Below are 22,201 nucleotides of genomic sequence, written 5' to 3' on the forward strand. Positions count from 1 at the left end.
TTCACCTTGGAGAAGCAAGATCATGTATGAGCATCATAATACTCCTGCCTCAGGTTACATGGGGGTTCTCAAAATTTATCAAATAATCAAGATGGGTTTCTATTGGTCTAGTTTAAAGAAAGATATCAAGAAGTATGTTGCTGAGTGCCAACCTTGCCAGCATAACAAGTATGAAACCCAATTTCCTCCAGGGCTGCTTCAACCTTTCTCTATTCTTGAGAAAATTTGGCAAGATATCAGTATGGATTTCATTCTTGGATTGTCTTCATGCAAGGGGAAGACTGTCATATTTGTGGTAGTAGACCGACTCAGTAAGTATGCTCATTTCATGGCATTCGCACACCCATTCACGGCTGCAACTATAGCACAGGTCTTTGTGGACAACGTGTTTAAACTGCATGGAATGGCAGCAACCATTGTGAGTGATTGAGATGCAATTTTTCTCAGTGCATTTTGGAAATAATTTTTCAAGGTCATTGGCTCTAAACTCTGCATGAGTTCGGGATACCACCCTCAGAGTGATGGACAAATTGAGGTAGTCAACAGATGCCTTGAGACTTACTTAAGGTGTTTTGTAGGTACTCAGCCAAAAAAATGGGTAGATTGGTTAGCTTGGGCAGAGTGGAATTATAATACAGATTATCACTCATCCACCAAATTCACACCCTTTGAATTGGTTTATGGCTATCCTTATCCATTGGTGATTTCTCATGAAATTGGTACTGCCAAGCTGGAGGCTATGGAAAATAACTTGAGATGTGAAATCTCGTTCCTGAATTTCATTGTTATATTATACGTATTGATATTATTGAGATTTTATATTTTTTCGGGAAATTAATTATTTGAAATCCGTAGACCATTCGAGGTCACAAATTATATTGTTGAATAGATATCGAGATCACGAACGCATAGGCAAAAACCGTTTGTGAGTCCGGATTATAACTGTATAATTACGGACGTTTGAAGTTGTGTTGCTAAAAAAAAATGAAAGGAGAAGGAAATGGCTAAAAGAAAAGAAGAAAAAAAAAGCCACGGGGGTGGCATGAGAAAAGAAAAAGGGGAAGAAGGGAAAAAGAAAAAGGAAGGAAAGCTTCCTTCCCGTTGGTCCTAGCACCCGCACACCCAACCCAACAAATTCCGGCAAATTTCGCCATTTCTTCCGTCAAATCATCACCATACAACACCTGCAACCTCTTCCTCAACCTTCCCTCTACCATCTCCACCCATATTTGAGAGTTTTTAGGCCCAATTTCATGAAGAACTTCATCGGGTTCGCAGGTGAGTTCGACGGTGATTCCGTCGTTCCGGCAACTTGCACCACTTACCATCACCCTTAATCAACTTCCTTTGGACTCATGAACAAGACCCAACTGGTGGTTGGGGTGTTGGAACACCAAGGAAGCCGAATTGTAGAACACCCACCTTAGGGTTTCGTTGGGTGCGAGCCAATTTGAGGGCCTTCCTGGCCAAATTGGACTCGGCCACAGGTATAAAGTTTAATCTACTTGTTGAGATCTTTATTCTTGTAAAATTTGAGAATTTTTGGAAAAAAGTCGAATTTTCCGATGTATGACATTCAATTTATGAAATGTTGTTGGTTGAGTATATTTTCGATAAGGTCCGCCACTTGAATATTCTAACAATTGATGATCTTACCATTGAATTGACACCAAATTTTAATATGCTATTGTAGATATTGTTTATGGACCTTAGGGAATTATTAGTGAAAATCTAGTGGGCATATATTGGTTAGATAGCGACTTGAATATATGAAATATGATTATTATCTTAATTTCTTACATTAATATCATTTGTGAATATGATTTGGTCTTATAAATATAATTTCTATTGAAATGTGAATTTTATATATTTAGCCATAGACCTATGTTTATTAAACATGATTTGGCTTGTGTACTGATGAGGATTGTGATATGTGATTTGACTTGCATATTTGAAGGGTGGTTGATGTGCATAGATGGTATGATATGATAAAATGTGAGTGACTTTAATATATGTGATATTGGTAATTACCAGGTTGTCATAATTATAATCCTATGTGGATATGAATTGGTTTTATGAATATGTTCTATTGAATTGTTATTCCAATGCGTCGACATCAATTTATGTTTATGAAATGGGGTGTGGCATGTATATTTGAAATATGGGTTGATGTGTATGATTGGCATGTTGAGATTAATGTGAGGACTAGTAATGGACCGTTAACCATTATGATGGGGATTTGTTGCTTCGATATGGTTTCACCTTCGGCTTCGGTGATTGGTTCTAAATTTAGTAATTGTGCATAATCTTTCTTTGTTGAGTTTTTGTAAATTAAGTAGCATGTGCTTGTCTCATTTCTTTGAGACGCCGTACATTCTGATTGTTGGTCTTCTGCGATTCCATTGAGTGATGGTCCGGAATCGTATCCACTCAGATTCCGTTGAGAGATGGTCCGAAATCCCTTCTATTTTGTGATTCCGTTGAGTGATGTTCCAGAATCGTATATAAATTGGGTTTCATTTAGTTATTGTTACGTATTGTATTTAGCGATTTCGTTGAGTGAGGGTCCGGAATCGTATCCACTTGGATTCCGTTGAGAGATAGTCTGGAATCCCTCATATTTCGCGATTCCGTTGAGTGATGGTCCGGGATCGTACTCACCTTGGGGTTTATTGAATTTGAATTGAGATGGCTTCAAGGGTGTTGGCTTCGGCCAAACTGTGTTGCTCTGACTTTACTTTTCATTATGTTGTATGAGAAGATGGTTATGAGATGTTGTGATTGGTTTCGGACGAACCGTTGGATGTCTGGGTGACTCCTTCAGAGTTTTCAAAGGTTTGGTATTGATTTATTATGAATGATTCATATTCAAAGTTTATAAACTGTGATTGATGGTTGGTTTTATCACTATTATCACACTTTGTATTATTGTCGCTCACCTGAGCTTCACAACTTATCCAAGTTCTGAATTGCCCAGTGCACCATTTCCATGATGCAGGCACTGATTTTACATGCAACAGGTCTGGATAGACTACAAGAAACCGATTGATATTTTGGTTCCGTTGAGTGGTCTGGGACCCGATGTGGTTGGATTTCGTTGAGTGGTTCGGAATCCTTACTCTTGCACATTCCAAAAGGTTAGTCTAGAACCCTAGATTCGAGCGAATGAGAATTATCCGTAGACCTTGTGAATATAAATTAGAATTACCATATTATTACTCATAACCCAAGTAGGGAATTATATAGAGTTCTCCAATTGAATTGGTGAAATGGTATGTTATCTTATTGATTGATTAACGTGGTTAAATGCTAAGAGCATGCATCCTTGATTTATGAAGGGATTAATTGACGGGAATTATGGAATGACATTGGATATGATTGTTATTATTATGATTATTTAGTGATCAATGTGGCTTAAGAATAATATTGTCCTTCGTTGGTTATTGGATAAGTTACATGCTGTGGATGAAGATATCACGTTGAAAACATAGTGATTTATATGATGGATGGAATGGAAACCTTGAATGTCATGTGGATTTGTTATGTAACCATGAATCTAGTACTTCGTGCTTGTTAAGTTCTAATAATTGATTGAGGAATGCTATGCTTTTCGATTTGAACGTATTGTGATAAACGTCGAGGTGTAATGAATGACGAACTACGAATAGCTTGATCCCTAATGAGGGTACGTAGGCAGTCTAACGAGGATGTTAGATGCAGCCATAAAGTGTACGAAAAATTATCATGCATCTGGATCTTGAATTATACTTGGTACATATGATAAAGGCAGGTTATGTTGAGTTACGGGCATTTAGTGACGTCACGTGTCGATCTTGGACGTATGTCGGGATTGGGGCGTGACATGAGAGACAGAGATAAAGTACTTGCCATACTCAAGACTAACCTAAAGATGGCTCAACACAAAATGAGGATGCAGGCTAACAAGAAAATGACTGAAAGGGAATTCTCAGTGGGTGACATGGTCTATCTCAGGTTGGTACCATACCAATTGCAGGCATTAAATGCTCACTCGCACCACAAGCTATTTCCTAAGTTTTATGGGCCTTATGAAATATTGGAAAGAATTAGACCAGTGGCATACAAGCTTAAGCTTCCTGAAGGCACAGAGATCCACCCAGTCTTCCATGTAAGCTGTTTAAAGAAACAAATTGGGGAATTGGTGCAACCAATTACTGAGTTACCAGAAGTTCAAAATGGGGAAATACTACCCAAAGTTCCACAAGCTGTGAAGCTAGGAGGATGTACAAGAATGGGCAAATGGCTGGAGTTCAATTGCTCATCCATTGGGCAGGCTAAGAATCTAAGGATGCAACCTGGGAAGATTATGATGAATTAAAGTCTGCGTATCCTGAGTTTCAAATTGAACCTTGAGGACAAGGTTGTTGTAAGGGGAAGGTAATGTTAGGAGCCTAAAATAAGTGGTTTTTCTAAATCACTGAAGGTTTAGTTATTTAGCTAATTTTGCTTATTTTGTCCTTTCTATTAGTGGATTGCTGAGTGGCTACCCTTGGGGTCTAGCACCTTTAAATGGAGCGATAGTCTCTTTTCGTTTGTAACGGTATTTTGATAAAAAATATATTAAAAAAAAATACAAGCACACTCTCAGTGCTTCTTCTTCCTCTATCTCCATCCATTATTGTGCTTGTTGAGGTTGAATTCCCAGTGCAGGAATTTGGTACCCATCATTAACGACAGAAAAATTGGATTTGATTTTTATTTCGTTTATGCAAAGCAGGAAATCACATGTATGTTCTCTCCTCCCACGCATTTCACTTCTTTTCTTTATGTTTTCCTCGTGTGCTTCATTTTATTCCAATTTTTTATTTTATTTTCCCAATTATTCTTTTTTTTTATTGAGGTATGTGTTTTTTAACCTTTTTCTGCACAAATTGTTTTAGCCTCATATTAATTTATTTTCTTTTTGCTTTTCTTAACGTTCGTATTTTCTTTTTTTTATTGGGAAGTGTTATTGGCACTCCAAAAATTTCATTATACACTCTTCACAAGTGTATTTTTCTTTCAAAATATAGAAAGTTTGGAGTGTAGAATGAGATTTTTGGAGTGACAATAACAATTCCCTTTTTATTTTGTTTAGCATTGTTTTTTTAATAGGATAAATGATTTATGTGGGTTTGTCTGTCTGCCAATTAGTCTGATTATTTAAATAACTTTTACGGTTCAATATCTTAGAGTCATTCGTCATTGTTTATTTTTCAGATTACTCAATAATCTTGAATTTTCAACATTTATATAATAAAATGATGTTACGTCATTGTTCAAGAATAATGGCTCGTTATAAGTGAGGGATGAAGCAATGTTTTTTTTTAATTTCTTTTAATCTGAAAAATAATTTCAATAATTTTTTAATTTATTTTCTTTTTGCTTTTCTTAACGTTCGTATTTCCTTTTTTATTTTGTTTAGCATTGTTTATTAATAAGATAAATGATTTATGTGGGTTTGTTTTATTTTGTTTAGCATTGTAGCATTGTTTTTTAATAAGATAAATTATTTATGTGGGTTTGTTTGTCTACCAATTGGTTTGACTATTTAAATAACTTTTACGGTTTAATCTCTTATAATCACTAATCATTGTTCATTTTTCAGATTACTCAATAATCTTTAATTTTTAACATTATATAACAAAATAATATTATGTCATTATTCAAGAATAATGGCTTGTTATAAGCAAGGAAGAAAATATCGGTAATATCGGAAATATCGGTAGTCCGAAAACACGGAAATATCGATGGAAATATCGGGATAATATCGATATCGATAAAAATTACATGGAAACCACGGAAATTGTAAGAAAAACTTGGAAATTTTTAATGAAACTTTGTAGGATGTTTATTTAGTCAATTATCTATTAGTTTATCACAAAAAATTGGAAGGAAATGCATTGCATGATGGATTTAACTGATTTAAGTTGATTATATAGCGAGCTGGCAAACATTGTGAGTGTAGAAAATATGTAGTAATTAATGAAAGAAGTTTAAACACACCATAATCATTTATATATAATTAATTAGTACAATATTTGGAGGTTTTATTTAGGATATTAAAAAAAAAAAAAGGGAAGTGAATAAAATGATGAAGAATAATGTGCCGAATTTGACAATTTAAATTTCTTATACATAAGCATGCGTCTAGGCGTTGAAGTTCCAAATTATAGTATATCAATTAACGATTGAAAATCAATACATTGAATAAGATTAAACTTTAATTTGGATGCCGATTATGTTTTTTCAACTTGATATAAAGTAAAAGTATTGAATTTTGGAAGCTAGGAGTGTGTCAATTGAATTTTGGCTGACGTGCAAGGTATTAATCTCTTCGTCTCTTCGAGGGCTACAACTTTCCTTTTTGTTTCACTCAATTTCGTTGCGTATTGAAAAAGTTATACTCATTTGAATCTTACCCAGTTTCCGGCGACCTCAGTAGATTTCGAGGCAATTTCCGGCCAAACCACAACGAGTCAGACGTCGTGTGAGGTACCATTCTCTTCGTCTCTTCGAGGGCTACAACTTTCCTTTTTGTTTCACTCAATTTCGTTGCGTATTGAAAAAGTTATACTCATTTGAATCTTACCCAGTTTCCGACGACCTCAGCGACCTCAGCGACCTCAGTGACTTTCGAGGAATTTTCCAACCAAACCACTACGATTCAGACATCTTTTGAGGTACCATTCTCTTCGTCTCTTCGAGGGCTACAACTTTTCTTTTTGTTTCACTCAATTTTGTTGCGTATTGAAAAAGTTATACTCATTTGAATCTTGCCCAGTTTCCGACGACCTCAGCGACCTCAGTGACTTTCGAGGCATTTTCCGGCCAAACCACTACGATTCAGACATCGTGTGAGGTACCATTCTCTTTGTCTCTTCGAGTGCTACAACTTTCGTTTTTGTCTTGCTTGATTTCGTTGAGTTTTGACAAAGTTATGGCCGTTTAAAGTGGGTGTAAAATTTCGGCCGAAATTTTGATTTTTTCCCCCATTGGGCGAGTCCCACATCGCCCATGCAAGGAAGTGAGCAATGAATTTTTCCTATAAAACTCACACTCCCCTGATGAGATAACCAAAACTTGTTTGGCCTTTGGGCGATGATCAAGTTAACTATGTGTTGAGTTTTCTTAACATATTTAAGTATTTTTTTAATAAAATATCGCGATAATTTCGAAAATATTGTGATATTGTCGTTTATTTCGAAAATATCGTGATATTATCGATAATATCGCGATATTTGGACGAAATTAGGTTGAATAGTTAAAAAAATTTCGGAATTTAAAAAAAACGATAATATCGGCGATATTTCGCCGATATTATCGATTTTTTCCTCCTTGGTTATAAGTGAGAGATGAAGCAATGTCTTTTTTTGTTTAATTTCTTTTATTTTGTTTGAATTTTGGGCCGAGAGAGGAAAACAATGCTTTATCCCCTTTTATAATTGGATATTTATAAATTCAGAGGATAATTAGTTGAAATATAAGTTCTTGTTTAAAATTGACAATAACTTAAAAAGTTTAGAGAACAAATTATTTTTTAATACAAAGGAGCAAAAACTACAATATTTAACTAGTCCAACTTTGTCCTAAAAGTTAGTTCAATTCGAAATAATTTAGTACAACACACCCTAACTCTCAAATCCTAACCCTATATCACGCTAACTAAAGAGAGAGGATTCTCACCGGATCCTCTTTGTGAGGATTCTGAAGATTCTCCAATCACATTTGTTCATCATATATGGTACGGTCAGTTTTCGTCAAATTTTGTTTATATTTAATTTTTAATAAAAAAATTATAATAATTTATGACCGTAGAATATATTGATTTAAGAATCGGAATCCTCATCCGACGAGGATCCTCACTCCTAACCAAAAACCATTTCGGACGAAAAAACTTCGTGTGGGGTGGAATTTGAAGGTCGAGAGAGAGGCGGAGGACCCAGTTGGTTGGGTAGGGTAGACAAACTGTCCACGCAAAGAAATGCATTACTCTTCCCTAGGCTTCATGCATCATACATGATCATCATACGTCACAATTTCTTAGCAATTGGTCTGGGTCAATTTCCCAATTTTCATATGTCGGTCCGTTTGGATTTGGATGGAGCTCGGGAGTCGAAGAGGTCGAAACAGAGCAGAATAAGAGGAAGAAGAACCTGAAACCACCCCGCCCGCCCTCCCGCCCGCCGGCTCAGTTGTGGTTATTGCTTCCGAATCTTTAATTCTTCACTGGTTCAGCCATGCCGTCGCTTCAGCTGCTGCAATTGACTGAGCATGGCCGCAATTTCATGGCGTCGAGGAGGTATTATTCGATCAATTGATCAATCTGTATCGAAGCTTTTCAGTATTAACCGACTCTTAGTTCCACATTCTCCACTGTATTTACACAATTTCATCAGCTTTTTACTATTTAGTTATTTTGGCATGGTTCATTTCTGGGGTTAATTTTGATGGGTTTTTGGTTTTTTGATTAATTGGTATCTGGGTGTTGCTAGATCCGATTTTCTGCGAGATTTCTGTCTTAATTTGATGTTTTAATAGTGGAATTCTGTACCGGATTATAAATTTTGAATTTTTTCTTTTAATTTTGCAATTCTGCGTTTTGTGGTTCCGATTGGCATAAATATATTTTAGCAGTTCATGTTGTATGATTTGAGGAAAATATGCGAAGGTGGATATGGCATTGTGCTAATGTTATTGCTGCACAGGAAAACTTTACTACTTGCCACTGGTATCGTAGTTGCTGGGGGGACGGCTGCATACGTTCAATCGCGACTAAACCATAAAAAACATGCTTTTCATGGTCATTACAATGGGCTTAATGATAGTGAAGAAACAACGGATAAGGCCTTGTTGAACGATCACAAGTTAAAGAAACCTCCACGTAAGAAAGGGGGATTGAAGTCTCTTCATGTCCTTGCTGCAATTCTCTTATCTGAGATGGGGCAAATGGGTGTGAGGGATCTTTTATCTTTACTCTCCATAGTGGTAAGCTTCTGGTTTGTAAACATTATACGCAAAAAAGCTCGATTTACTTTGTCGTTTACTTTTAATACCCTTTCTGTTTTCTGTTTTTGGTTGTGGATAATGCCCATTACTCTATAATATGACTATACAAAAACCTTGGACAAGCTCCAAATACACCCCCCCTCGTGGACAGAAGAAAAGCACCTTGAGTTTCTCTTCATAATAGGTTTTGTTAGTAATAATCTTTAGTGATTATTTCAACTCAAATTTCATAAGTCAAACCTGTTTCCAGAATTATACTACATTTATTCTAATAACGAGTGTTACTGTTAAGGTAAACAAGTTGAGCATTTGATGGCACACTCAGATGGCCTCTGAATAGCACCAATTACGGGTACACACCTGAGTATTTGACTCCACACATTTGAACATTCAAGTGTTTACTGTCGGCATTCCAACCTTGATGGGTTACATTGTTAAGGGTAAACACTTGAGCACTTGGATAGCAGACTCACTTAGATGGCCTCTGAACAGGGCCAATTACGGGTACACACCTGAGTGTTTGATTCCAGACTTTTGAGCATTTAACGAGTGTTTTTCCTAGTTGACAGTTTTTGTGTGTACTGTAGCTCCAACAAACTTTTAAGTTTTTAACTTACTGTTGGCATTTGAACCTTGAAGGATTACATTATTAGTTATCAAATTGGTGCTGTTAAGGGTAAACACTTGAACATTTATGGCACACTCACTTAGATGGCCTCTGAATAGCACCAATTATGGGGACACACCAAATTATTTGATTCCACCCTTTGGAGCATTTGAGGCCGGCGCGCCTCAAGGCCATCTACACTTGAGCTTTAGACTATGGCTGATGGGAGGGTGAATACTTCTTATATGGTTCAGAAAAGACCGTCTTATTGCTATGCATATAAAAAAAATGCTTCTGAACTATTATTCGGTGAAAGAAAGAGGGGTATGGTGTTAGGGAGATATGCTGTGTTAGCAATCTTTGGGTGGCATGGATGGAGACAGATATAATAATTTTTGAAGGAACAAGGGATGAGGAGTAACAGGAATAAAATTTTTTTTTGAGAGAACACTTGGTTAGGTGAATCATCTTTTCAAAGTTGTTTTGACCTATGAAAATAAAAGTTAATGGTGGTTGTGTTAGTATTTGTAAATAGGATAGTTATGTTGAATTGGCTTTGTAGTTGGGTTGGGTGGCCTGGCAGTAAAAAAATGTTAATGAAATGTAAAGAATCTTTAGAATCACATTAAGGCTTCCAGGAGTCTCAAGTTGAAGAATTTTACTGTGCTATCAGCATTAAAAGTAAGCATAGTTGCTGAACATTTTGTTAATCAACTTTGTTGAATTTTGTCTTGTAAAAGAAACTCAAACCCAAAAGTACAGATTTTGACTGCTCCTTGAAGTAATTGTAACCCCAAAAACCAAACACTACCAAATCAAAAAATTGTATGATTGCCATGTTGTTTAGCTCTGTTTTGCAGTCTTTATTCAATTGACTAGCTAGCATCTCATAGCTACACCTGTGGACAACTTGCCCCCTGTATTGTTTATTGTTTTACTAATGAAAAGTCTTTCATATATATATATATAAATGTAACTGATCCATATTAGTATATCATACTTAAGTGTATGATCTATGGAGATATCCAAAAGCTGGCCTTGTTGTCTTGCAAGTGGTCCCCACTTCATTAACATGATATTATTTACATTGATCATTTCGATTGACGATTTTTACCTAAGTACACTCGAACAAGCATGTATGCATATACTTGCACACCCGTTGCATGCCCATTTTCCTTGTACAATCTAATAACATGCACCTGTACTTTTATAAGAAACAAATATGTATATTATAACATTGATTGGAGGACGATCATTAGATGTTTAAAATAAAGGTTTAATGTATTATTAATTCTTAGACGAGATGTGAATAAAAGAGACTCTTAATGCAATGCAAGCTAAATTTTGATTTCCTGCTTTTATGAAACACCTATATTTTTTAGCATGTATTGAGTCAGTCTTCTCAGTTTGAAGTATCTATGTTTATCTCACCACGTGTATTACTTGCAGGTGTTGCGAGCTGCTTTGAGCAACAGACTAGCAAAAGTCCAAGGGTTTCTATTCCGTGCAGCTTTCCTTCGACGTGCGCCGTTATTTTTTCGGTTGATTTCTGAAAATATTTTATTATGTTTTCTTGTATCAACCATGCATTCTACTTCAAAGTACATCACAGGAACCTTAAGTCTGCGGTTCAGAAAAATATTGACAAAACTTATCCATTCCCATTATTTTGAGGTAGTTATTTTTACTATAATGATATTGGAATATGGTTTTTCTTATTATTATCTTTATTACCTGATAGTATGTTGCGAGTTAATCTTCCTTTCACCTTGATCTGCTTCTCTGCATTTTCTTTCAAATTGCTTCACATCTTTATACTCAACGAATGTGGTAACCATATCAATTTCATAACTGATTACATTAGATTATGAGTAACATTGGTTGTGTTTTATTATACTGGTGCCATTACATTGAAAAACAGAAGAACTGTAAAGAAGTCATCAACAATGAGACACCCAAGCGACTTGAATCTTACTATAATGAATATAGTTTCTTTTAGCATTGGTTATATTTTATTTTACTGGTGCAATTTTCTTGTATGGTCTTATATTAATTTTTCATGCGAGTTTGATTGCTTTTACTTTTGATCTTCGTTTGGAATAAAATGGTCAACAATCTTTAGCTGTAGCCAAAAAGATGGCACTCATGTTTCATAAAAAATTATGCAAATTTGATTTAATTTGTTTTGTTGCTCACCCTAAGCTGACCAAGAAAATATCAATCTTTATTTGTATGCATTTTTTTTTTTTTGGCTTTCTCTTTGTATTGTGGTTTCTATTGTTGTGTTTGATTCTTGTTTGAATCACAGAATATTGCGTACTACAAAATGTCTCATGTTGATGGTCGCATAACAAATCCTGAACAGCGAATTGCAAGTGATGTGCCAAAGTTCTGTTCAGAGTTGAGTGAAATTGTACAGGATGATTTGACAGCTGTCACTGATGGTGTACTTTATACTTGGCGGTTATGTTCATATGCCAGTCCAAAATATGTCTTCTGGATATTGGTAATTTTCCATTGCACTGATTTTGAATCTTAGCAGGGGTACATATATAGATAGATGTCTTGGCACAATCTGATCACCTTCTCATAACTTGCAATTTAAGATGGTAAATAGTGACTTTTGTAGTTTGCCAGCTGAACGTGTTGTGATACCTTTCAGGCATATGTATTAGGGGCTGGGGCCATGATAAGAAATTTTTCTCCTGCTTTTGGGAAACTAATGTCCAAAGAACAGCAATTGGAAGGGGAGTACCGGCAGCTTCATTCTCGATTAAGGACCCATGCAGAAAGTGTGGCATTTTATGGTGGGGAGAATAGAGAAGAATCTCATATTAAGAAGAAGTTTGAGACGCTGATTGGGCATATGCGTGTTGTCCTTCATGACCATTGGTGGTTTGGCATGATTCAAGATTTTCTATTGAAGTATCTTGGTGCTACAGTTGCTGTTATACTGATTATTGAGCCTTTCTTTTCGGGACATCTGAGGCCCGACACTTCAACTTTAGGCCGTGCAGAGATGTTAAGCAATTTAAGATATCATACTAGTGTCATAATCTCACTATTTCAGTCTTTGGGAACTCTTTCGATAAGTTCAAGAAAACTAAATCGGCTCAGGTAATTGGCTAGATTGTAAATAGAAATTTGTCTCTGCTAACTCTTGCAATTTCCATAACGAAACTCTTTCTATGAATAAGATAAGTTGCATTTTATTTTCTTATAAATATGAGATTTCACTCAAAGTGGTCTTCTATGGTTATGTATTGTCATAAAGCATGTCCTGTGCCCAACTGTTTCAAATTTGACTCCTTTTTCTTTTTCTACAGTGGTTACGCGGATCGCATTCATGAATTATTGGCCATATCAAGAGAGTTAAGTGTGGCTAATAGTAAATCTTCTGGGACGAGAAATTGCTTTAGTCAAGCTGATTACATTGAATTTGCAGGTGTCAAGGTGTGTATAATTTACTGAATTTTCTACATTGGTTGTACCATTTTTGTGCATTATATGGTTTGATATTGAAGGTGCCGTCCAGGTTGTCACGCCCACGGGTAATGTTTTGGTGGATAATTTGTCACTTAGGGTCGAATCAGGATCTAATCTTTTGATTACAGGTAAGTACTGGGACTCAAGGTTATTTTCATATGGTGCCACCTCATATTATTTGTACTTGTCTCCTATCTCTTTGCCATCATTCATTCTTATCTTTTGTGTTTCTTGCCACCATCTGCTCAATTTCATTATTAAGTGGAAAAGAAAAATATCTGTTTTTACATGATATTATTTATGTATAGGGTTTGGCAGCCTCTCCATTTGGAACATTGATTTTTACTCTGGTAGTTATGATGGGTCTTGTCTAGTAGGTTGTTTGAAGGGTAGGGTCTAGCTAAGTTGTATTATTTAACTGAGTGTGGGGTGGGGCTTGTGAGAAAACTAAGATTGGGATAGAGGACCTCCAGTGGAACTCCAGTACTCAAAATGCTGCCAATATATCAGTATGTTTGGTTTCATAGTTATGAAAAAAATAGTTTGGAGGCTTGGAGTCCAACTCTGTTTGTGGGGATATAAGTCTCTCCCTTCAATAAGAGAGTTAACGAGAAGTAACTACTGATTACTGGATTACAAAGCATCCATTGGTTTAATCAAATTTGACCTCCATCCACAAGTAGGCGCTAGTTAAGGGCACCATTTCTCATATCCCTCATTTTGGGCTTGTACGTATTCTTCTACAGCTACGTGATTAGGTATGTGCCAAGTGCATTTCCCCTCTTAAAGTTCCTCTCCAGGACTGTAACTTCTTTTTTCAGAAAGTGAACATATCAAACTTGATCAACCATTAATGAGTAATCCTAATATGGGTGGATTTGGTCAAGGGGAGTGCAGAAATAGTGCTTCAAGCCCTATTGTGTGTATGTCAAAGTATCTGCTGATTTTTCGACCAGAAAATAGTATCTGCTGATTCTTACATGCTCTACTTTAGATGGATGAGTGAGTGTGTGTCCATCAAAGTATCTGCTGATTTTGACACATTGAACTTTTGAGTGTGTTGGGAAATACATTGAACTTATACTTTATGGAAATCTTCTTGAAGGTCCAAATGGTAGTGGGAAGAGCTCACTTTTCCGAGTTCTAGGAGGGCTCTGGCCCTTGGTATCTGGCCATATTGTGAAACCTGGTGTTGGAACTGATCTCAATAAAGAAATTTTCTATGTACCACAAAGACCGTACACAGCTGTTGGAACACTACGGGATCAGTTGATTTATCCTCTTACTGCGGATGAAGAGGTTGAACCACTCACACGCAGTGGAATGGTGGAGTTATTGAGAAATGTGATTTTCCCGTTTTATCCTTTTTGTCCTTGTCACTTCCTTGTATATATGTGTTGTAAATATTCTGATGGTTTTATTGGAACTTTATAGTTGTCATAATTATTGGATGGAATTTGTGTGTTCTGTTTTGAAGGTTGACCTTGAGTATTTATTAGACCGGTATCCACCCGAGAAAGAGATAAATTGGGGTGATGAATTATCTCTCGGGGAGCAACAAAGACTGGGGATGGCTAGACTTTTTTATCATAAGCCTAAATTTGCAATTCTTGATGAGTGCACGAGTGCTGTCACAACTGACATGGAGGAACGTTTTTGTGCTAAAGTTCGAGCAATGGGAACGTCATGCATTACTATCTCCCATCGTCCAGCACTAGTTGCATTTCATGATGTGGTGTTGTCCTTGGATGGTGAAGGTGGTTGGAGTGTTCAGGTCAAAAGGTTGGACTGCAATTTTTTTTTTATCTTGCACTATTTGTGTCTGCTAATTTTGAAAATACTAGAGAATTGTTTATTAGAATTTCCCTGTACTATTCCAGGGAGGATTCTTCTCTCCTTAATGAAGGTGGGAGAAACATGATGTTGTCTGAGTCAAACAGGCTAAGTGATGCAATGACAGTTCAACGTGCATTCACCACGATTAAAATGGTCCGTGTTTTTCAATTTTTTATTTTTATTTTTACTTTTTACTTTTATTACTTCTATGTTAGTGTTAGATATAATGCCTTTTATATTTACCCAGCTGTTTAACAAATTTGTTTGTTAATTCAATTCTAGGATTCCACAATCTCAAATTTGAAGGCACAATCATACGTTGGTGAGGTGATAGCAGTGTCTCCTTCTAAGGATCAGTGTGCCATAGTTCCATTTGTTCCACAGCTCCAAAGGCCACCTCGAGCTTTGCCAGTGAGAATAGCAGCTATGTTCAAAGTACTGGTGAGTTTTTATACTGTTACTTCTAATCACGTTACAGATGGCTGTTATGTGAAAGTTCTTCTGTTGGCCAAAAAGTGACATTTAAATTCTCTCAATCACTTTAAATTCAATATATATGAAGATATACGGATTGTTAAAAGAAAATTTTTTATTTGTTCTCTTAGGGTATAGGACTTTACATAGTTGCAGTCTCTTGTACTTTTTTAACTATATGCAAGTATCCTCCGTTCCCGTCTTTTGCGTTCCCTCTGTTGGGGCCCTCACATTGGCTGGCGGCAGGTAGTGGAGGGAGTTGCCTCCGGTGGTGTGGGTGATTGCACCGGTAGGATGTCGGGGTTGGGTGGGCGATTGCGGTGGTAGCTGCTAGGTTTTTTTCTCTCTTTTTAAAATGTAGTTTTTATTTTTCTAATCTATGGAAGGTTAACAAGATATGTTATAGTTAAGTAGGTGGACACGTGGCATGAAATCAATATAGGGGACATGAGGGGACATCAGATCTTTTAAAAGTCTTCTGTCCTGTTTTATTGTATCTTTGAAGTTTGTTTGTTCGGTATCACTTCTTACTGATACATTCTTAATGTGGACACTGCATTTTCCTTTGCCCATCATACCTTATTTATATCATGCTATTTTCTGACCATTTTCTAAGATCGTGAAGCTATATTTATTTTATTGAACTCCTTACCACTTGTCCAGATCCCCACAGTCCTTGATAAACAAGGAGCACAACTGCTTGCAGTTGCTCTTCTCGTGGTATCGAGAACATGGATTTCAGATCGTATTGCTTCATTAAATGGTATTTTTCTTCCTTTAGTAAGCACAAGAATATTTGAGTAACCTGTGGTTAATTTAATTATAAGTTATTTATTTGAGTAGACATGTCATTTATCTTCTTAATTTAACTACTGCTGAAACACTAAAGTTTCAAGTATGGCTACTACATAGAAATTAATATCAGAGCAGTAATACAAATGCTAGATAATGCTAAAACGAAACACAACAGAAGCCCCTAGTGAGCGCCAAAACTGAACTCTTTCCTGTAACTTCTCTGTTCCATGGCCAATGTGTGGTTATTTTATGCAGGAACCACTGTGAAATTTGTATTAGAGCAGGATAAGGCAGCCTTTATTCGTCTAATTGGCATTAGTGTGCTTCAGAGTGCTGCATCGTCCTTCATTGCACCTTCTTTAAGGTAGTTTCATTACTCAATGGAATGTAAAACGTTCTAAACCACATAGATTTGTCTGATTTTTTTTTTTCCCTAGTTGTGTTTATCTAAACATAAATTTGTGTTCAATTATTTATAGTTTTTGAGCTTTGTTGGATAAAGTTGTTCACTTTTTGTATTACTTTAGTGTAGATGTTGAAGCCGAACCATAATATTTTATTATTGTGTTCTTAGTCTGTAGAAAAAAATTCTAGAGAGGGAACCTCAATTTACGAAAAGAGGAAAACATTGTTGGTCCCATTCTGTGCGTAGTCAACTAGGTTATTAGGCCCCCTTCACTAGGTCAGCCATATTGGAAACTCTTGGTCACCTAATTGTGGTCAAATAGGTTGATGAACATAGTGTCAGACAAACATGACTCACGTATCCGATTTGGCTTATCATTTGTAGGGATGATCCTTGAAGGGGGTCTAATCACAAGACTCCATGTGTGCCACAACCTGAGGGTTCTCTTAGCATATGTTTTTTTACATGCATGTTTAAAGCTTGCGAAGGAACTGAATGACAATGCTCTTATGGTAATGCGAATTATGTTTTTGTTGCACAGGCACTTGACAGCCAGGCTGGCTCTTGGGTGGAGGATCCGTTTAACTCAACATTTACTCAAGAACTACTTGAGAAATAATGCATTTTACAAGGTAGCCTTACCGAAATTATTTGATCAGTTTTTTTTTTTTTTTCTTGGAGGTCTTTTTGATGTTCATTTAATTCTTAAAGTGTTTACTTTTGTTTTTTATTTTTTGAGAATTTTGTGAAACTGTTGGTTGAAGTTGTCTAGCAGCCTTAAATGTTTTAACATGCTCATATTATTTTGTTCAGTTGGCAGCAATTTGTATGTTTTTTTAAAGCTGTTTAGTCAAAAGTACGAGAATGATATTCAATTCTATCAATATATACGCTGTAGGTCTTCCACATGTCAAGTAAGAAGATAGATGCAGATCAGAGAATTACTCAGGACCTAGAAAAGTTAACCTCTGACTTGTCGGGACTGGTTACAGGAATGGTCAAGCCATCTGTGGACATTCTCTGGTGAGCTCTGAGCTCTTTAGCCATGTTGAAATTTGTGCAAGGCTCGGTTTCTTTTATTATCCTTTGTTGAAGTTTCTGAAAGTTGGACTAGCTTCTTCTATTCTTGGTTCTTACTTTTGTGTGCTACTGGTATTATAAGGTTCACCTGGAGAATGAAGCTTTTGACGGGGCGGAGGGGAGTTGCTATATTATATGCTTATATGTTACTGGGTCTAGGTTTTCTGAGGGCTGTTACCCCTGAATTTGGTGATCTAGTGAGTCAAGAACAACAACTTGAAGGAACGTTCAGGTAACTTTAGTTTCTGATTCCTATATTGCTGATGTTGAGTCATTTGTGGTAAATGCGAATCTCAGATATGATATCTCTCATGAATTAGGTTTATGCATGAAAGATTGCGTGCTCATGCCGAGTCTGTTGCTTTCTTTGGAGGTGGTTCTAGAGAAAAAGCTGTAAGCCTTTTGAAATCCTCAATCTTGGTCCAAATCATAATATCATATATAAAGTGAAATGGTACATGTCATACTGTCTTCATAAAGTGTTCTTCGGTATCCCTTCATTCCTGAAAAAAAAAATGAAGGAAAGAAAAACAAATCAAATGCCTATTTTCTTCCAAATGACAATATGTAGGAGTTGTTTCATCTCTGACTCAGTTATATTGATTACCAAAATTGGAAATTAATGCAAGTTTAGAAATAAATTTGAACGTTATTGTGCAATGTTTGTATTTTGAGTGCCCACTTATGTATGCATGGTAATTTAATTTAACGGATTCACATTTATATTACTAAACAGATGGTTGAATCTAAGTTCAAGGAACTTCTTGATCACTCCTCGTCTCTTTTGAAGAAGAAGTGGTTGTTTGGTATTCTGGATGATTTTACCACAAAACAACTTCCACATAATGTGACGTGGGGGCTGAGCTTGTTATATGCCATGGAACACAAGGGAGACCGAGCATTGATATCCACTCAAGGTGGGTTTATTTATGATTATTATATAGATGCATTTATAATAATCTCTCTTATCTCTCACATGTTATAACACTTTCAGGTGAGCTGGCACATGCATTGCGTTTCTTAGCATCTGTTGTATCTCAAAGCTTTTTAGCTTTCGGCGACATTCTGGAATTGCATAGGAAGTTCCTTGAACTGTCTGGCGGCATCAACAGAATTTTTGAGCTTGAAGAGCTTCTAGATGTTGCACAATCTGGTACGTTTTCTATGTTCGACAATCATGTCACAGTTGCATCATTTTCCTATTGATTTTCATCTTCCCCACTCAATGACAACCACATTTATGAATTCAAATTACTAATGGTATAACATTTTTTGGCCATTGAGAGAGGTTTTCTTGAGCGCTTTGTTACATAGTCAGATGGTAACCATCTTTTTTAGTGTAGCAATTAAGATCCATTCCATGAGTCTCTCTGTTGATGTGAATACCATGGATAAAAAAAAAAAAAGTTATCTGCTGCTTGTGTCTCCCAACATTTTGGCTTCTGGGAAGGTTCATATGTGGGCATCCTTAGTCCCACTTAGTTAGAGGTTTGTTTCCATTTAGAACCTATTATCCAGGTTGTAATAGAAAAACGTACTCTTGTGCCTGTTCTTGCCCAATGGTATTATGGGTTCTAATGAGAATTAAACCTACATAGCCCACAATGTAATTCGACAGATAGCGGCTGATGCATGGTAAAGTCTATGTGCCAACCCAAAAGAAAAAAGCGTAGTGCATGGTAAACTGACAATCTTGCATAAAAAAACAAGTGTATCAGGGTATTGACATATAGTCACTAGTCTGCATTTTGTAGGGATAGAGAATACTTATCGTATTGGTGCATTAGAGCTGAGAACTTTCCATTGCTAGAAAAGTATACTGATCAAACAAGATTATGCTACTTACAACTTAATGCCTTGGGCGATGGTGGCTTCTGTGACTGAAACATATGTACAAATGACCTAAATGATATTTTTGAAAAAAAATATCAAGATCTTACCACCGCATAGATGAATTGTGCATATGTACCTTTGTCTAAGCCTGTTTTCGCGATGGTGGCTTCTGTGACTGAAACATATGTACAAATGACCTAAATGATATTTTTGAAAAAAAACATCAAGATCTTACCACCGCATAGATGAATTGTGCATATGTACCTTTGTCTAAGCCTGTTTTCTGATTTTCTCATTAGTTAGTATATGCTTCTTGTGTGTTTAAATTGCCAAGTTGAATATTCTTTTAGTATTGTATAAGATAAATCTATTAGAATAAAATAATGTAGCTATTTTAGAGTTATCTGACATTTCTTCATTCATGTATCCATAGTTGTTGGTTATTCAGGGGCTTCCGAAACTGTTACTCTGTCACCATCTAAGGGGAGAGATTTTCATTCTGAAGATGCCATTACCTTCTCTGAAGTTAATATTATCACCCCATCACAGAAAATGTTGGCCAGGAAGTTAACATGTGATATAGTACCTGGGAAAAGCTTGCTTGTTACTGGTTAGTGTTTAATGTTGTTTTCTTTTTTCACATATTACTATTTCTTAAATATGCTGTGGAATCTACAACTGAGAAGTATGCGATTCTTAAAGGTCCAAATGGGAGTGGTAAAAGTTCTGTCTTTAGAGTTCTTAGAGGTCTTTGGCCCATCACGAGTGGAAGAATCTCTCAACCGTCGCAACATGTTAAGGAAGATATTGGTTCTGGTTGTGGAGTGTTTTATGTTCCTCAGCGACCGTATACATGTTTGGGAACACTCAGGGATCAAATTATCTATCCTCTATCTTGTGAGGAGGCTGAGTTAAGGGCATTGAAGTTGTATCGAGAAGGTAAATTTCTTTCTGAAATTTCTTCTCTCTTATATAGATGTGGGTTAGTATGGGTCATATGTTTCATTTTGGATTATGAGATATAAGTGCTAACTATTACCCTAGGAAATAAATGACTTTTCAACTACCAGGTTTTGAAGATTTTAATTGTTCTAATTCAGGTGAAGAAATTTCTGACAACACCAATATTCTAGACATGCGTTTAAGAACTATTCTGGAGAATGTTCGATTGAGTTATCTTTTGGGAAGAGAGGAAGGTGGTTGGGATGCGAATCTGAATTGGGAGGACACGCTCTCTCTTGGGGAACAGCAGAGATTGGGCATGGTATGATAATATGAGTCTCAACTCTTTCTTGAGCAGCAATTTGTTTTATTTTCTTTCAAGGATTTCTATGTTGTCTGACATGATATCTTACATTTTGAAGGCACGCTTATTTTTCCACAAGCCTAAATTTGCGATCCTTGATGAATGCACCAAGTATGTGGCATAACTCCCCATTTGTTTGTTCTCTTATTTCACTCTAAAGAGATGTCCGTCACTATCTAATATCTTTTCTACACAAATTTTTTTCTTACATTTTCTTCTTTTTCCGTTTTCCTTTTCTATTTCTTGAACAACTGGCAGTGCTACGAGCGTTGATGTCGAAGAACAACTTTATCGGCTCGCGAAAGACATGAATATCACAGTTGTTACCTCCTCACAAGTAAGTACTTCTATAACTATATGTAGCTGTATATCATTCTGCATTTTGGTGTACATGAGATGAACCTTTTAGGACATTAATCTGGTTTTATTGTTGGAGCCTCTCTGCCGGACATTAGTGTGAGTTAGTTCTCGAAATTTAGCACCATAGGGTAAGTGTTGAGTCACAAACTTTATTTATTGTTTTTTGCTTTCACGTGTTCTCAGCGTCCTGCTCTAATACCATTCCATTCCCTGGAATTACGGTTCATTGATGGTGAGGGTAACTGGGAACTTCGTTCAATAAAGCAATGAGTCGACATGCCGGAATCACAAACCATTGGTCGGCTAGGGTACTGAGAGCTACGTCCAATAAAGCAATGAGCTGACCCTGCTTGGCATCTGCAGTTAACCCTTTGTACAGTGTAAGATGGTTTATTTTTCGAGACCTACCCTAAGTAATACATCTTAGAAGTCCATTAGAGGAAAGCTGTGTTTCTTTGCTCGTACGTGACAGGTAGCCTGAAGGAAAAGCCGATTGCTTCGTTTTATCGGGGCATTACTGTCGAAATGTGGACAATAAGATTGGAGAATACAAGAGAGTAATAATCTGGGTAGGTGAAAGAAATTTAATATGTAGAGTTTCCCCCAATTTTCCCAAAGTTTTGGGATGTAAGAATTCATAATTTGATCATATTGATGAGCCTCCATATAGAAGAAAAGAAATGATGTGTCATTGAGCATCTCGTCGTATGTTGGGCTTGAAAAGCTTGTCAATAAAACAATCACATTGTTAAGATATGGGTCTTTTCGAGCGGAGCCTGCACAAGTTTAGTCGTCTGTTTCTGAGTCTCTGACTGCCTTTTTTTCGCTCGGTACCTGTTTATGTGGTAGTGTCTTTGCACTTGTGAGGAGAGATTTTTCTAAGTACCTGGCATTCAACCGCTATTTCACATGTCATAATACAAGAGGAGGTGCGTCTCTCTGCTTATTTTATGACACGTGGAGTTATTGCTTGAATACTTGGCTCTATGAA

General features: G+C 36.5%; 1 protein-coding gene across 3 annotated transcripts; it reads left to right on the top strand.

The window, feature by feature from the left end:
* The first annotated feature begins 7,865 nt into the window (after positions 1-7,865).
* LOC103438803 (ABC transporter D family member 1-like) lies at positions 7,866-21,964 on the top strand. 3 transcript variants are annotated; one of them, XR_011582995.1, is made up of 26 exons: positions 7,870-8,320; positions 8,727-9,006; positions 11,084-11,308; positions 11,943-12,140; positions 12,297-12,751; positions 12,961-13,087; positions 13,170-13,248; positions 14,226-14,464; positions 14,598-14,902; positions 15,001-15,109; positions 15,239-15,397; positions 16,094-16,193; positions 16,481-16,589; positions 17,173-17,263; positions 17,530-17,654; positions 17,794-17,943; positions 18,032-18,104; positions 18,448-18,628; positions 18,706-18,864; positions 19,978-20,154; positions 20,247-20,483; positions 20,645-20,808; positions 20,909-20,961; positions 21,109-21,187; positions 21,394-21,590; positions 21,683-21,964. XR_011582995.1 is itself a non-coding variant. In XM_029105372.2 (25 exons), the coding sequence occupies exons 1-25, from the start codon at positions 8,259-8,261 to the stop codon at positions 21,478-21,480; spliced, it is 4,023 nt and encodes a 1,340-aa protein (XP_028961205.2). In that variant the 5' UTR covers positions 7,866-8,258; the 3' UTR covers positions 21,481-21,964. The 3 variants fall into 3 exon arrangements, 2 of the variants coding, with proteins under 2 accessions (XP_028961205.2, XP_070681283.1); XM_029105372.2 differs by having other exon boundaries at positions 7,866-8,320; positions 21,394-21,964; XM_070825182.1 differs by having other exon boundaries at positions 19,993-20,154; positions 21,394-21,964.
* The last annotated feature ends 237 nt before the right edge of the window (positions 21,965-22,201 follow it).

This window comes from Malus domestica, chromosome 07 (genome assembly GCF_042453785.1).
Source record: "Malus domestica chromosome 07, GDT2T_hap1".
Taxonomy (NCBI): domain Eukaryota; kingdom Viridiplantae; phylum Streptophyta; class Magnoliopsida; order Rosales; family Rosaceae; genus Malus; species Malus domestica.